The sequence below is a fragment of the Haemaphysalis longicornis genome, unplaced genomic scaffold, assembly GCF_048455015.1.
Source record: "Haemaphysalis longicornis isolate Haplotype H1 unplaced genomic scaffold, Haemaphysalis longicornis Haplotype H1 scaffold_7, whole genome shotgun sequence".
NCBI lineage: Eukaryota > Metazoa > Arthropoda > Arachnida > Ixodida > Ixodidae > Haemaphysalis > Haemaphysalis longicornis.
Window position 1 is genome coordinate 171,638,829 of NW_027526422.1, and position 16,787 is coordinate 171,655,615.

General features: G+C 45.9%; 2 protein-coding genes across 2 annotated transcripts; both read right to left on the reverse strand.

Annotated features, from left to right (window-relative positions):
- Nucleotides 1–8,126: 8,126 nt before the first annotated feature.
- LOC144145508 (uncharacterized) lies at nucleotides 8,127–9,682 on the reverse strand. Its single transcript, XM_077677160.1, has 2 exons — nucleotides 9,671–9,682; nucleotides 8,127–8,652 (listed from the first exon to the last, which is right to left on the reverse strand). Exons 1-2 carry the CDS (start codon nucleotides 9,680–9,682, stop codon nucleotides 8,269–8,271), a joined length of 396 nt encoding a protein of 131 aa, XP_077533286.1. The 3' UTR covers nucleotides 8,127–8,268.
- A 3,602-nt stretch (nucleotides 9,683–13,284) lies between these two features.
- LOC144146656 (uncharacterized) lies at nucleotides 13,285–13,716 on the reverse strand. Its single transcript, XM_077678589.1, has one exon. The coding sequence runs from the start codon at nucleotides 13,714–13,716 to the stop codon at nucleotides 13,285–13,287; it is 432 nt and encodes a 143-aa protein (XP_077534715.1).
- Between the last annotated feature and the right edge of the window lie 3,071 nt (nucleotides 13,717–16,787).

The following is a 16,787-nucleotide window of genomic DNA, read 5'->3' on the forward strand; positions in this document are numbered from 1 at the left end:
AATAGTCGCTAGGACAACATAAAGTTTGGGGGAGAAAGTAGGTTGTAAATCGTCGCCACTTCCTCTGTTTTCCAAATATCTCGTAGTTGTTTAAAGTTTGCTTTGCAATTGCGCCACTGCCCTTGGGGAAGAGCAGCATTCTGAATGTTTTAAGTGCGAATGCACTTCTTAAGCGAGCCTGAATCATCCGTCGCCGTAGTCCGCATAGCAACAGCTGCGGGTGCGCGCGCTCCTCGTCTTCCCTAGCAACGGAGGCATATGGGCGCGCGCTGCCTGGGCAGGAGTGGGGGATTGGCCAGGAATCGGGCGTGAGAAGGGCTAATGCACCCGCTTAAAGGAGTACTGACACGAAATTTAAAAGCTGAGATCCGCTCTAGCAATCAAGTACAACGACAACACAAATAGGTGTTTGTGAATAAATGCATCTTCCTTTCTTTGTAGTTGTGTGTGTGTGTGTGATCTCTCTTTCGCGAACATTACCGAACCGCGCAAATTCAACTCGTGCATTCGCACTTTCACATTCTTCCCCTCGGGGAAATTCGGGGAATTTTTTTTGTATTTTGATTTGACTGTCGTTTAACCACTAAATGTTTTTTCTTCTAATTTCAGCGATAATTCAACTCATCGAACCGGTTCGCGAACCGGTACGGTGCGTGATTTTGTCGAACTGGAACTGAACCGGAACAAAATGATTTCGCGTGAACCAGAATCGTAACCGAACCGGTATTGAGATCAGGGGAAGGCCGGTTTGCGAGATTGGGGGCTATGGCCACCCCTGTCCGCGACGTGTGGGGTTGTGGTGACATGAAAGGAGTTGTAGTCAGCGAGGAGACGACTTCAACAATGAAGGTAGCTTTAGGCCAGTGTGCTGCAGCGTCTACGTTACATGTGTTTAACGAAGGTGGGGAAATGGAGACGAGGGCGCACTCGAGCAGCTCGTCGGGCAGTATAATAAGTAGGGTTTATATTGCGGAGGAGTGGACGAGTCGTTATATAGTCTCCGTAAGAGGAGTATGTATTGTGCTTCCTTCAGTAGGAGCTATCCAGTTGTGTGTTTTGCCAGACGATGTATCTGGCCCGTACGGTGCCCTCCAATCAATTCGACCTGGGTGCCAGTGCCTGTGGCCCATAGCACATCTTTATTATATTCTAGCAGCTCAATATTAAGTGCGAATGCACTTCTTAAGCGAGGCTGAAGCGTCCGCCGCCGTCCGCATTCCGCCGCCGTCCGCATAGCAACAGCTGCGGGTGCGCGCGCTCCTCGTCTTCCTTGGCAACGGGGGGAGATGGGCGCGCGCTGCCCATCTCCCCCCGTTGCCAAAGAAGACGAGGAGATTCCTGGCCAATCCCCCACGTGGGTATGTGCCAGGAATCTCCTCGTCTTCTTTGGCAACGGGGGGAGATGGGCGCGCGCTGCCTGGCCGCTGACATGGCACATACCCACGTGGGGGATTGGCCAGGAATCGGGCGTGAGAAGGGCTAATGCACCCGCTTAAAGGAGTACTGACACAAAATTTCAAAGCTGAGATCCGTTCTAGCAATCAAGTACAACGACAACACAAATAGGTGTCTGTGCATGGCACATACCCACGTGGGGGTTTGGCCAGGAATCGGGCGTGAGAAGGGCTAATGCACCCGCTTAAAGGAGTACTGACACGAAATTTCAAAGCTGAGATCCACTCTAGCAATCAAGTACAACGACAACACAAATAGGTGTCTGTGAATGAATGCATCTTTCTTTCTTTGTACTTGTGTGTGTGTGTGTGATCTCTCTTTCGCGAACATTACCGAACCGCGCAAATTCAACTCGTGCATTCGCACTTTCAGATTCATCCCTTCGGGGAAACGCGGGTAATTTTTTACTGAATTGTTCAGAAAGAACATCCCTGAGAGAGTGAGAAGCGCTAAAAGATTGTTCTACACATTTTTTATCGCAGACTCTTTGGCATATCGAACAACTTTTTTTTGATATAGGTCACCAATACCAACGTGTAAAAACTCTTTCACAAGATTTGTCCATACAGCCATGTAATAGGAATAATCAGGATTTTAGATGAATTACTTCTTTTTACGGATTTCTAAACAATTGTTCAGGACCTTTGATATATCCAATACGGCAGCACCAACGGCGTCGCCTGCGCAGGCGTGCGGCTTTAGTGCAGAACCCGCTTGGCGTTCGATACGTCGACGCGTGACATGGCGTCGATCCTTACAGCTCGTGGGATCTTGCGCTGTACACAGAGCAGCGTTTAATGACGATCTTTGTCTTCGGCTAACTAAACGGGAAATCTTGTCTGTCTGTCTGTCTGTCTGTCTGTCTGTCTGTCTGTCTGTCTGTCTGTCTGTCTGTCTGTCTGTCTGTCTGTCTGTCTGTGTGTTTGTATGACTGTCTGTCTGTCTCTCTGTGTGTGTGTTTGTCTGTATGACTGTCTGTCTGTCTGTCTGTCTGTGTGTCTGTCTGTCTGTCGCATAATTCAAGCAATTCGCCACCTTCCACCAACTTCCAGCGAATCTGCTTTCTTTGTTACAAATAAACTGCTGCCTTGGCGCATGCCCACTTTACGCACCATAAATAAAACACCATGTGCATATGAGCCATAATGTAAGTGCTTAACCAAGAGTACGAGCGTTTATTATTTAGAAACGCAGGCTAGAATGATTCTACAAGAGCAAATGAGAAAACAATGTGGTAATGACACCGTGGAAGATGGGCCAGAAAAACAACAAAACACGTTGCCTCGGCCTCTAACAAGGGAGGCAAAAATTATCCGCGTGTAATTCACTTCGCCGCAAATGTAGTAGAAAGGCGATAGTCCTCTGCGGCCTCTGACACGTAAATGTAGTTCTTCTCACCTCCGCCTACCGTGCGTTCTTATCCTCCCTTCTCGCTCATCCCGCCATAAACAGGGTGGAGTATTGCTCAAGTCAATTCAATTTCCCTGCGTTCAGTGCTCGCGCGGTTTCTATTGGAAGATCTTGTTGCATTAGAATTATAATTCCGACACTGGGTCCAAGATCGAGGACGAGCTTTTCAGTAATTTGGATCAAAATGCTGAGGGCCTATATTTTATATCCGGTCGCAAATATTAAACTACATCTTATTTTAAATTAAAATACCTAGCCTGTACCAGATGCGTAGTGATATTGTGCGTGAGATATGCGAACTTTTTTCTCGTTGCTAAACAATACTAAAAATTATTAGGTGTGCTCCTAGATTTAGTGGTTTTTAGGCGCGTTGCAACAACGACCTTCTCCTATCAAAAATTTTATTTTTTGACACGTTTGCTGCATCAAGCGACCGACAGACAGACAGACAGACAGACAGACAGACAGACAGACAGACAGACAGACAGACAGACACACCAATATTTTTGGGTTTAAGTGGTCCAAGAAAGACCATCGTATTTAAAAAAGAAATCAAAAGACGCACGATCAGCGAGAAGGCACGCCGGTTGATTTCGATTCAGTAGGCCTCCATAGCATTCATCATAGGCGGACCTAAGCTTAGGACATTTCGCGTAGTTTTATGCAGGACACCCACTCCCTTTTAATTCATTGAATTGTGTTTTGTGTGCCTATGGCCTTCAGCAGTTTAACCAAAAAAATGTGTGTAAGTTAATTTACCATTCGCGGTATCGACGTGTCTGAAACTTCGCCAATATTTTTTCACCTGAGCAACGATATTATATTTAGTGTTTTTGGGAACCCCGGTGAAGCAGCCTCATTTCGGACATTCGAAATGCTCGTTACACATTTTGAATCCCCCTCTCCTCACCCCCCCCCCCGCCCCCTCCCCTCCGCTGGTGAGCAAAGGAAGGCTTAATAGGAAAAAGCCCTAGCCTCTTCCAGGGCCGTAAGATAATTCATTGGCATTAGAACTACGACAAGACAATTTTATTTCCGGCCAATATGAGGATTCCAGTTGGAATCCGCGCCACGCTATCCGTTTTTATTTATCAGCACTATAAGTTTTCTGCAGAGCCATACATGTAGCGGGCATGCAACATGACATGTATCGGATAAAATACAAGGTCAAAAAAATACAACATTTCCAGGGGCGATATGCAGGACAGCGGAACACTTTTTTCATAACAACCACCATCACGAGCTGCCGCCTACTGGGTAATGAAGCGGATCATGTCGCAGCCCGAGCTCTGCACTCCCGGGAATTCTCCACCGAAGGCCAATTGATTCCACAACCCTGCATGGACGCCCACGAACTCCAAATTCCTCTCGATAATACACACAAGTTAACGCCCTTCTATCTCACTACACCATTACCCGCCGCGTATACTCCGCTCCACACCCCGTTCTAACCAACCAGCAAGTCATAATATATCCTCACCTTCAGACCGGAACGTCTTCAACAACGCCATCCTCCACCAGATCACACCTACTGTATTCCCCCGTCAAATTCAACACGATGACGGACCCGCTCACCACATTCCACCTCGTCTACTCCTGTCCCCACTCCCCTTCCCCACCCCTGAGCAGTGGGAGACGCTTACCAGCTCGGACCTGGCCGCCAGAGGATTTTGGTTTCTCAGGCCATCCAGTCGGCCGGGTCCTGAGGCATCATGAACTAGGGATGCTTCACCAACCACCCTCTACCGTTTTCTTTTGCCTCCAATAATCGCTTATCAAAATGACATAGTATTTTTAAGAAGGCGTGGTAGAACACCTAGCAAGAATACTCGAGCAAATAAATTCAAAAATCAGGTCCGTAGGGGTAAAGGTAAATATGAACAAGTCCTGAAATTCGAAACAGCGCAAAAAGACGGGAAAGGAAACGTCAAAGAAACGGCAAGGAAACGTCTTTTTGCGCTGTTTCGAATTTCAGTATGCACCACCAACTAGCCCAAACCACCGTTCTAATGAATAAGTCTAAAGTACTGATAAATAAACACGCCGAAACCAGCCTGCTCAGCATGTGAAACGAAGTGCTAGAAAACGAAGAAGATTATAACTACCCCGCTTAGGCCATCTGCGCTGATCCTAACCACGAGGCAGAAATCCGGCCCGGAAATGGTATTGGCTGGGGTGCACTCAGCAAACGCTCCCATATAATGAAAAGCAAGGTATCTCTATCACTAAAAAGGAGAACACACAAGCAATGCGTCCTTTTAGCGATGGAATATGGAGCAAAAACTTGGCGCCTTAATAAGTAACTTGAAAGCAAACTTTGGCGGGCTCAGCGAACCATGGGAAAAAAATGCTAGCAGGAACGTTGAGGGACAGGAAACGAGCTTCTTCGATCAGGGAACATATTAGAGTACGGTAAATTTCCGGGAAAGCGCCCCCCTGCAGGCCAGTTGAGATCACCGGCAAAGTGCGGACGGGGTGCTATCCGGGAACGACACCAAAATTCAAGATGGCCGTGACAACGATCCGCCGACAGAAAAAAAACGCGCAATGCACATGTACCTAGAATGTTGCCAGAAGATGTCAGTCAACACTCAAAACCCTCAAAAGACTCCTCTGAGTCTGCACCCTCCCCCCCCCCTCCCCCCCAAACAAAAGTTGGCAGCATTCCGCTTGAAGTCCGCCCTGGTCACTCGCTGCGCGGTGCTCCAACACCTGCCAGTCCACCAAACAGGCCGCCTTCCTCCGAACCATTCAGTGCGTTGAATATCTACAGCCCCTGAAGGACCATACCACAGTATTTTTGGGTACAGCGGCCCACGCCACGGCAACAAAATCCACCACATGCAACCACCAAAAGAAAAACGGGAAATCGCGCGTTGAGATCGGGCTATGGGGCTGCTAAACACGATTGGATTGCATTGGATTGGATTATATACCGGCCGTAGCATGCCAGTGTTGCCTGGATGCGGTGTATTTCGAGGTGCGGACACTGCGGAGCGAGTAGGGGGGGGGGGGTATTTTCTTTGAATGGCGCGAAATTTTGAAATTATCGGTGGTTTTAGGGAATGGGGGCTTACACGGGTGGGGGCGCTTGTTCAGAATTTCACGGTAGAAGATATCATAGTTAAAAAATTGAAATAAATGTACTTGGGCTGGAAACGTATCTAGGCGAAATGACAACCGGTGGAATTCCGGGGTGACAGAGTGGACATCAAGAGAGAGGTCTAGAAGAAGGGAAGGTCTATAACTCGCTGGGAAGAAGAAATACGGTACTTTACAAGCAAAGAATGGACTCGAGCGGCGCTAGATAGGAGCGGTTGTAGGTCGATGGGAGAGGCATTCGTGCAGCACTGGACCTAGTAAGATGTCATGACGCTAATGACGACTACATATTCACGATATTTCCTTCAATGGTACACTTCGAGTACACAAGAAAAGAATTCTATCAGAAGCCACATGCTACACGCAAGCAAAATAGATGTAGAAATCTGTAGATATGTAGAAACAGAAATCTAAATGTAGAAATAGTTGTATATGGAGAAATACAGCACTGCAAGACACTTTGTACGGTTATACGAATGAACAAAACTGATCTAGATTTCTATAATTTACATCTTCGCTTGGTAGAAAGTTCTCATCGTTCACAGCGTGAGCAAAATAGGAATATTAAACCGCATTGCAATGCGCAATAAATGACCATATGCATTTACCATGATTTCTCGTACTGGAGCAGTCCGTAAGGGCTACGTAATCCCAGAAATTTTGGTGTCTGTCTGTCTGTCTGTCTGTGACTGGATTCAGCCACCCGGCCGAAGTGAAACGAAATCTGCGCAATAGTCTTATATACTCACAGCCAAAGCTAAACGTCTATGTCCAGTTTTAATGTTCATACTTTTCAACATTGTTGAAGAAGAAAAACACATTACGCAAATATAAGCAAAAAAATCAATACATCAGTAATATTTGCAGTGTTTATTTAAAAATTCATGGATGTTTGGTTTTTGCGAAATGAAATACTACATGCACTGCAGAAAAAAAATTCCCTCCATCTCCTGCTGTCGCCTGCGCCACTGTAGCTTCTGGTGGCATTTTCAGAAATTAAAAGGCAATAGCAACAAAATGCTCCACTGTATAGTCTCCACGTTCTGCTTGGAATGCACGTGGAGCAGGGCAACGGGGTTCTATAAACGTTGAAGTAGGATTCTTCGATTTACGCGCGTCTCCGCCGTACGGCAGTGCTGGCATTGATTCACCCGGCCTGGAGCAGGGGAACCCGGTAAATTAAAATTGACTTGAGCAAACCTTTAGCGTGTTTACCTTGGGAGGAGCGCGACGGAAGCGAAACAGCATGAGAGATGAGCGGGAAAGGGAAGGGAGGCATTTTCTTGGTGAATGTCGACAAACACTATCGTCTTTCGACGACATTTGCAACGAAAGGACCAGATACGCGGCCACTTTTTTTCTCACCGGTGCCGATTTCTACCCACTCTACGATAATTTCCGAAATTTACAAATCCGTGGAATTTCAAATTATTTGGAAGCACCTAGACGTAATGGTTCTCAAAAGGTGGCTGCTTATGCGGCACTTGGTTGTCTAAATTCAAATATGTAATGGCTCGCGTAAGCTTTTCATAGTGCTTTGGACGAGGTTTGGGGCTACGCAGTCATGGACATATGGACATTATTTACAAATAGTGGTCGGCCCACCGCGAGTGACTGTTTGGTACGTCCTTGCCTTTGTCTGTATTGCTGTTTTTTTACGTTTTCCGGCGTTCTGCGTGTTTTTTTTTTGTTTTTGCAATGCAGTGTCCCTCTTTCAGAAGCCCGTAAATAGCAATCTGTTAAGTTAACCTGCGACGTTTTCGTGGTGATGTCCGGCGACGTTTAAGAAAACAACCACAGGTCTTGCCCCTGAATGTTTATAATTTTAATATATTTTTACAGCGTGACTCATTATCTCAGCTGTCAATTTTTTATCGGTCCCTAAAAAAACTGCGCAAAACTTCTAAATTTCTTCAGAAGATATGACGACTTGAATTCTGGGCACTTGAACCTTCAGATGGGCTTTTTGTTGCAAAGCCTTAGCACTCAGACCTCTTACGCAGTGACACGAGTCTCGATTTGTTGTAAAAACGTGTTTTTATTTCCTTCGAGGTAGGAACGGTTGTTGCGGGAGCAACATGCAGACTTGGTTGCGCACTCCTCGTGCTAAGTGCAATTTTTCAGCTGCACTACTTCCGCCAAGCGGCAATACTATGAATTTGGGAGACCACGGAAGGCCCTCTACAGGCTAGCCTTTTAACAAGCACTCTACCAGCACAGCGAGGACACTTGGGTAGTAACCCTTTCTACTGCTGCACTGATCGCTGCTCATGAGGTATTCCGCAGCAGAACGTTGAGGGTTCAACCCTTGAGGCCATAGCCGTAGCCGCCGCCGTGTCCGTAGCCACCGCCGTATCCATAGCCGCCCCCGTATCCACCGTATCCGCCCCCGAGGCCTGAGTGCGCCACAATGGCTCCACCACCGTGGACCTTGTTCACATGGTGCACGGTCTTCACCAGAAAGGCCGGTCCAGCAACGACCTTGGAGAAGCCAGGCCCTCCACTCAGAAGGGCCACGCTGCTGCCAACGCCTACGCCGCCGACGCCACCGCCGTAACCAAGGCCGTATCCGCCATAGCCTCCACCGTAGCCTCCACCGTATCCACCATAGCCGACGCCGTAGCCGACCCCTAGTCCACCAGCCGTGGCCGTAGCCAGGACAGCGCAGATGACAACAGTGATGCTCTGCAAAAAGGAAGCGGACGTGTTAGGAAAGGGTGGTACTTCTCTTTCGCCGAAAGGCCTTACGGCCAACCGACTTCCTTGACCCGTAACGAAACAGTTCTGCGACCAAGCGACACAGTATCGTATCCAAACACACTCCTACCAGCTCGCCAATTACAGCACAAGCGTTTTGTAGGACTGGGACGATTTTTAGGTTTTCCCCGTTAGGTATTTTTAGAGAGATTTGTTTTCGTCAAGACAAAAATGACCGATATTAAAATAAGGTTGTCAAGGTACTCTGAACATAACACGGGCCAGTGTCGCAGAGAAATGGAAGCACTGTCTAACTTTCCTGACTATCCTGAATAGAAATAAGAATTTCACAAGTGTCCCGAATTTCTTATATTAATTAGTTTGTTACAAAGACGCGCACATAGACTTAGGATATTTTTTATTCTTCAAAATCGAGGAAACTTGCGTGTACCATCATTCACAATAGAAATGCGAACGCGCAAATATGAACAGGAACCTAAAATTAGCGCAATTTCTTTCTTATCAAGTCAAATGGTCGCATCACTCCATAACAGCAGCAAAGTTTGTAAACGCGACTTCCCAAATATACCACAACCGCGTCATTAAGTGGTGTCCACAAACCAAATTCCTCGGTTTTGCCTGTTCTACTTCATATTTGCATGCTCGCTCTTTAGTTGTCCATGACTCTACGTTGTTAAGGTCTTGGACCCCGATACCTAAACTTTTGTGGGGCTTAGAACTTGATAAGTTATTGTGTTCTATTTAATGTATTTAAACAGAACGCGGAGGCAGTTTCGCATGCAACGACGGCAGCGACTATTGCTAGTTTAGTAATACGATTCGAATCCAGGGAAAACACGCGGGAACGTTCAATTACGCCGTAGATCCGAAAAGACGGAAACAAATCAGGAGAATATTCCCAGAATTGCAAACAATTTTTATGAGCACTAATCATATGTATTCGGTACGTGCGATGTAAAAGTACGCCGGAATAACGCTTACTCACCATTGAGTTCATGGTAACTAGGTGCGGCTGCTCCGATGCGTTTCAAATGGAGGACGTTGAGTTGTTGGCTTCACGAACGATATTCCCGAGCTTATATACTTTCCGTGGTCTGGAAAGAAGAACACGTCAGAGTTGAATCCGTAGGATCATCAAGTTGTCCGGCGGCGCAGAAACGCCGAGATAGGTATGCAGATTGCCGCAGAGTGCTCGTACCTTTTTGTGGTTTTCACTTGGCGCCATCGAACTGACAACTGAAATAAAAGCACGAACGCAACAAAAAGTGGGCAGGCAATCCAAATTGAGTCACCGAAAAGGGGTGCTGCTATCGGACCGCATTTGCGCGCCTTTCCAGCCTGTCCTGCGCTTCTTACGGTGAGCTCCCGAGATAAGCTCCTGGAGAATGCGGTCTACGTTAGGCAGAAACAAAGGCGGAAACCACGACGGAGGCCGACGAAATGCACGTCGCGTGTATCAGCGGCTCTACTTGTAGAGAGGCGAGTTCTTTCCTTAGCAGGGCAAATCGGTTTCTGGCTACGGTCGTACCCTTAAATTTGTTGGCGGGTCAAAAGAAACTGGTGCGCTATACCTCCTCGGTGACGATAGAGTGCAACTGATTAAGAAGGGGTGAAAGTATTGAAGCGTTTTAAGTGCCATTTCCCGGAAGTGAAGGATTGAGTGACCTGAAATGCTATCTTAGGTTACAAAAGCCGGCAAGATATTGGCGACAACGTCTGCCACGAGGACCATTGAGTGCACAGCAACCTTTTTTAGGCGTTTCTTCGCAGCACGTTCTCGTACGTATCCATCGTCTAAGCTTCTCTCGACAACTTCTCTCAGAAGCACACTGTGAACTTAGTTCCTAAAATACGCCAGTGTGCCAGCTTCGTCTCAACGGACCTCAATAAACAGGTACAAAAATAAAACGAGAGAAGTAGCTACCAATGACGACTAGCCAAAAACGGTCAAACCAAAATGTCGTGATCTGCATTGTTGCGGCACGCGAAAGAAGCACGATGATGTCATTGGGTTCAGATCGGGGGCTGATGGCATTTTTAGATCAAAGCTTGAACAGGAACGCGTGTTTGGACTAGTTTGGCATCTTCTAATCAAGGATTGCTTTTTCGAGTGCGCTCTGCCAAGCAAACACGCAAAACTATGCTAGAATTTATTGCTATCGCATGGTTTCCACATAACGCAACACAGCATGCCGATTGCCGGGATAGGGCCGTTTTAAAATTATGTCCATAGGCTGCGAATATGAGGACTGTAACAAAACTCAACGCTAACTTTTATGTTGCTATCCAGTTTTCGCTTGCGTTTTTTGTATAAGACAACAAGATGTGATGTACAAGCTGTTTCGATGTCATATCAATGGACATGGAAGCGTCCTATTCAGTGTCATTTCTATCGTGTTTGCGTCAAAAGAGAACAAATACGCACGTGGTAAAATAAATATCACGAGACTGGACGTGTCACTCCTTTTTAACGCTTTTCTCAACGTTACTCCTTCTATATTTACAGACAAATAACACCTTACTTAGGAATTTTTTTTGCAACTCTCACGACAATTCCACCGTGTAATTCTCCGAAGGGGTTCCCGCTTGCATGTATTGCTGAAAGGGAAATGTCTGCAAAAGTTCGCTTTTATAAAAACTTTTGCGCTCAACAAGGTTACAACAATACCATAAGCGCAAAAATTCTCCCGAACGCTCAAACTTTTGCCCAGCCTTAAATATTCAATCCCGCGTTGACGCGAGATCATTCTTCCCACAAAAGTGCAAAAATAGTTTTCGACTGAGCGCATAGGCCGCTCGAAACATTGGTTTATTGCATTACTATTTGTTGAGAGATTACATAACAATACCCACAAGAGTGTCAGGAGATTTATGAATTAAGCCCAAGTGGGAGTGATAGTACTCTTAAAAAGTTTCGTCAGCCACCGTGAAAATATTTCAGTCCGCTAATATTGACTAACTCTTCCTTACATGTGCGGTAGACCACAAAAATTTCTACCAAATAATTCTGGAATTTTAAAAAACATTCGAAAGTAAAGTACAGAACACGTAAAGTACCAAACATGTTTTTGTTGTCTCCATATTTCTTGGAACACTAACTTTGCGTAATCTGTTTTAGCCTAACAAATTGTGACACAGGTCCTTGAAATCAAAGTTCCAAGTTTCTTTAAAATCTTCACACCAATGATAGCGACTATAATTTGAACGTTGTTTTCGAATACCTCGATAATGGTTAGGCCCGGAAATTTGGCGAACTTCTTTGGCCCAGATAACCTAGTTATGCAATTCGGTGTGAAATAATTGTAAGTGTTGCTTATCTTTTTTCAATGACCAGGTAACAGTTGAAAACGTGTTTGTATGTTTCCCTCAGTTTTTAATTTAGGCCCGGGCATTTGTCAAATTTGCTAGCGCCTAAACAGTATGACTATCTGGATAAAACTTTCAGTAGTGCGAATCCCCCGCTGTCCTCCCTAAATGTAGATGCCAGGCATTTGCGCAATAATGGTTGAGCAATGTCTTCAACGTTCTATAATAACTTTCCCTTCTGAAATGGCAGGGGCAGCTGAGCTAAAGTTGTAGTGCTGTATAAACTGTGAAAGCCAGAAAAGCAACCACCTGGGGTGAATGAAAGTCCATGTGCACACAATGGGCGTGTGGCTGCATAAATATACAATGACCACCAGGTATATAAGCCTAGTGTTAAGGATGTGCCTCGGTGCCGTTTACAGACAGTTCGGAGTAGTGACGTTTCCGCTAAATATTGTATTATTGTGCGTTCTTGACTTCCCAGTAAATGTGAATCGATTGAATGACAATTACCCGTAAATGAAGGAAATACTGTTCCCTCTAATTTATGGAAATACTGTTCCCTCTAATCGCAGTTGTTTGCCTGGACCAATTCCGTGAAATTTCACTTTACTTTGAACTCCACCGTTTATGCAGAAAATAACACAAAATACACTAGGAATTTATTAGTGTAGCAAAAAGTGAAGCGCAAAGTGCGAACCTTAAGTGGTTACACAGAGAAAAAAATTCGCGGGATGAACTATGCTTTCAAATTTCATTCAATTAGTTATGCATAAGAATAAGAGAGTCAAAGGCAAACTCCCGTACCAAGTGTAGCCGGAGAGTTACCGCGCCTATGCAACCATCCGAAATTGTCTGCGAAGAATGGAGCAAATATAGTGCATATTTCTGGTGTAGCGTAAATTCAGAAAGATTATCACAAGGAGTCTTCTGCATGACGAAAGCACTAATACCTCACCCATTTGCTTCAGGTATGGTAAGGTCGCGCTTTAGCCCGTATTCCAGGAACAATGATTGAAAACGATCAATGGTTGATGCAGCCTGGCAAAGTCATTTATTCAGATATCTCTTGAAAACAGAGAACACTCTGGAAATGTCAATACTCAGCATAAATTACGTTGTGTGTCACACGCTGCAAGCCGTACAAAGATTGAAAGCATATCTACAGCTGTATTTGTACACTCTTTACCACAAGTAGATCTTGAAGGCAAATTTTTATCATTATTACATAATTGATGCGTAATGATTGAAACCCATTAAAGCATAGGGTGTGTTCCAATATTTCGAATATCCTCATCCTTTGTAGCCGAGTCCATAAGCACCGCCATATCCAAGGCCACCACCGTATCCGGGGCCCCCATAGCCAACTCCATATCCTCCACCTAGGCCAGAGTGGGCTACAACAGCACCACCGGTAGCAACTTTGTTCACTTGGTGCACAGTCCTGATCACGAAGGCAGGTCCGGCCACCACTCTGGCGAAGCCAGGCCCTCCGCGCAAAAGGGCAACGCTGCTGCCAACGCCGACACCGTTACCACCGTAGCCCGGACCGTAACCGGCACCATAGCCACCACCGTAGCCGAGACCGTATCCAGGACCGTAGCCGAGGCCATATCCAAGACCGTAGCCAGGCCCATAGCCGGCACCATATCCAACACCGTATCCTGGCCCGTAGCCGAGGCCATAGCCATCAAGAACACCAGCCATAGCAGCGGACAGTGCCATGCCGAAAATGACAACAACGCCCTGCGAAGTCAGTAATATAACGTCAGATACTACAAACCTAGGGGTAGTGAAGAAGACAGCGGAATAGAGGAACAAAAACTCCAGCCCGTGAGATATGGCTTTCCCATTTTTATTATGATGTTGCCGTAGTCAGGGGTAGCCCAATTTATCATAAAGTTCTTCGACTCTCTTCTTCCTGCACTTCTATTGCGCACTTCTCTCACCGCTGTAAATTATAACGGAGCATAAATGCTGGAGCCTGGTGGGAAACACCGGAAATAAATTTCTAGGGACTTTGAACGAGTGAGTTGGTGAACGTAGTTGAGTGAAATGAAAGCGGTGTGCGTTGATGGTAACATGCGTCTTTATATTTGAAAAGACCAAATAAATATACGAAATTCACACGCAGGTACACATCAGGTCCACGCGATAGTAATACACATAAAACGATCGTCGAGCCACAGTAGAAATAGAGCCTGAATTTCTTTTAATTTTCACATGCCCCACTGTGACTCGCCACGTACCAAACACAAAAGGTGAAACTGATAGAAAAATTGGCAGCCCTACTCCTAAACGCAAATGTTGTTGTAGCCCAACCACCGATTGAATGAAATAAACGATGAGGCAAAAAAGGTTGGGTGGGTCCCGCCAGGTTAAAATGTACTAAACAGCGCCATAAAAATAAATGTAGCACCATTGTGCAGGACCACTGCGTCGTCTTGCACTTCAGAGACACCAAAGAGCACAAGTTGCAAGGAGGAATGAGGATGCGTGCCAGCTGACGGGTAAGTAACGAAACAATGACGTGTGGTCGGCGGCCGTCATCTTCTCCGCATTGCATGCATTAAAATATCCGACCAAGATATCACGTAGTCCCTGCTGTTCTAATCTGTCCCCGAGCACCTAGACCCCCCTGATCCCCCTTACGCGGATGCCACTCCAGTGTGCGCAATTCTTTGTATCCCAGGCGGAAACGGACATGTGCTAGTAGAAGATACCACAAAAAATATTTGATTCGCCATTGGTCCTAGTTCGTGCCATTCTCACAATTTAATGACAAACACAGCGTCGCATTCGTCCCTCGTGACGTTGTTTTTTTGTTTTTCACTCAAATGTTCCATCCTGATTAAATAAGTTTTTAAATTAAGGTGCAATGAAAAAGACAAAGCTGCGTGGAGCCCGCTACAATAAAATATGCCTGCTGAAAACGTTCATTAGATCCCCATGACTTACAATCCGAACTGATAGCAAAAGAAGTGGCGATCTACCAGCAGAATTCTTGCTGGGATCTGCCAAGTGCCTAATTTTATCATCAACAGGTTAAATTAGTTAAAAGCGCTGATAAGCACCGCTAACACGACGGTCCACACCCGCCGCGCTTTCTCAGTGGCTAAGGCGCTCTGCTGGTGAACTCAAGGACGCAGGTTCAATCCCGACCGTGGTGGCTGATTTTCTGATACAGGGGAGAAGCGAAAAAGCCTGTGTTTCCAGATTTTCGCACGCGTTACAGATATATCGAGGGTGATCGACTTTAATCCGGAGCTGTCGACTACGGCGAATGACCGATGCTGGGTGTAGCTTCGGCGTGTTAAACCCGCGATGAATCACGATGGCCCACGAGAACTATTCACTCGAGCCTCAAAAACACCGCCAGCAGACCTCAGCTAACCGAGCAGACCTAATAAAGTACACCTTCTTGGCCTCACTGATGTAGATGTTCTAATCAAAACGCCCTGCAGGCAAGCAAACCAAACATGAAAAAATAAAACGCGTCACGTGGTCAGAATGGAACCTGTGTCACTGGCATTACGAAGGTGACGTCTATCGGATCACGCCCTCAGAGCAATCGGGTCGCTCAGAATTTCTTTCAGTTCGTTGCGTGGTCATTTCGGTAAGTTTCGCAGTTGGGATTATCACGACAACGATGGGTGGAGGGGGGTAGGGGTATGGGAGGGAGCACTCAGCTGTCTTTTAAGGGATTCATTTGCTTTCGTCTGAGTTGGGTCTTTAAGTCGCTGGCAGTTTGCACTGTGATCGTTGCCGATTTGTTTTTGACTGCAGCGGCTTTGAGGTTGGGCCTTCATCATTTGACTTTCACACGAATGAAAGCTTTGCGTTTCAACCATCTTCGTAGTTAAACGAAGGGTTTTCTGACTTCACGGCACTCCGTGCCTTTAAAACGAAATAAAAATAATGTTCCACTCCCATTGAAAAACTTCCATGTCGCCACCTTCGATTTTTCTCGCAAGTATGTACATAGGAGGCGCGGCTGTTCCGAAATAATTCTTTTATTCACTCATTTCTACGTTTATATTGGATGCATCTACACTTTTAGCTTAGGCATGTCCCTCTTCTGGCAAGCTGTACTTGATCGAAAATGTGGCTCCCTGTGACACTTTTTTCTCGTTTCGCGGATTCAGTGACTGCAGATTACGTGGATACATTCGCAGAGTGGGTGTAGAGCCCGCTATGCGCGTGCACAGAAAGTCCTAAAGTCAATAATTCTGGAATGCCTAATGAAAAGCGCATAATTGCGTTCTTCCGACAGAGATACACAAAAGCAGGTTAAATTGAACTGTGGAAGTGAAAATAAACATCGATATCGGTGTACTCTGCGAGACTTAATCTAAATGGTTTGGTTACATAATATCACAATGTAAAAAAAAAGATATAACTTGCCCGCGTTAGCAAAACGCTGTACCCGAACAACATTAAATACTTTTGGCCTCTTACCATTGATGTACTTGTTTCCTCAAATGAATTTAGCGCAGTTGAAGTGAAGGAGGGCGGAAAAAATTAAGATACATCAGGTATACTTTGAAAACGCGTGTTAATATCGTCCCTCTACTTCACACACCTGAAGCTCACTTCGATGCGCACGCCTTTCTCCAGTTTAGAGGTACGCAACACAAAGCTCCTTGCACGTTTCTCGTAGAGTGCGCCAACCGTGCTTCGCACTAGAATCGTCTAATGGTCACATTTGCTCGCTTGATGAACGACATTGACTGACTGTCGCTCTTGTCTTCCACCAGTGTCGACACCTCGTGGCCGCCCTCCATTTCTATTGCTTC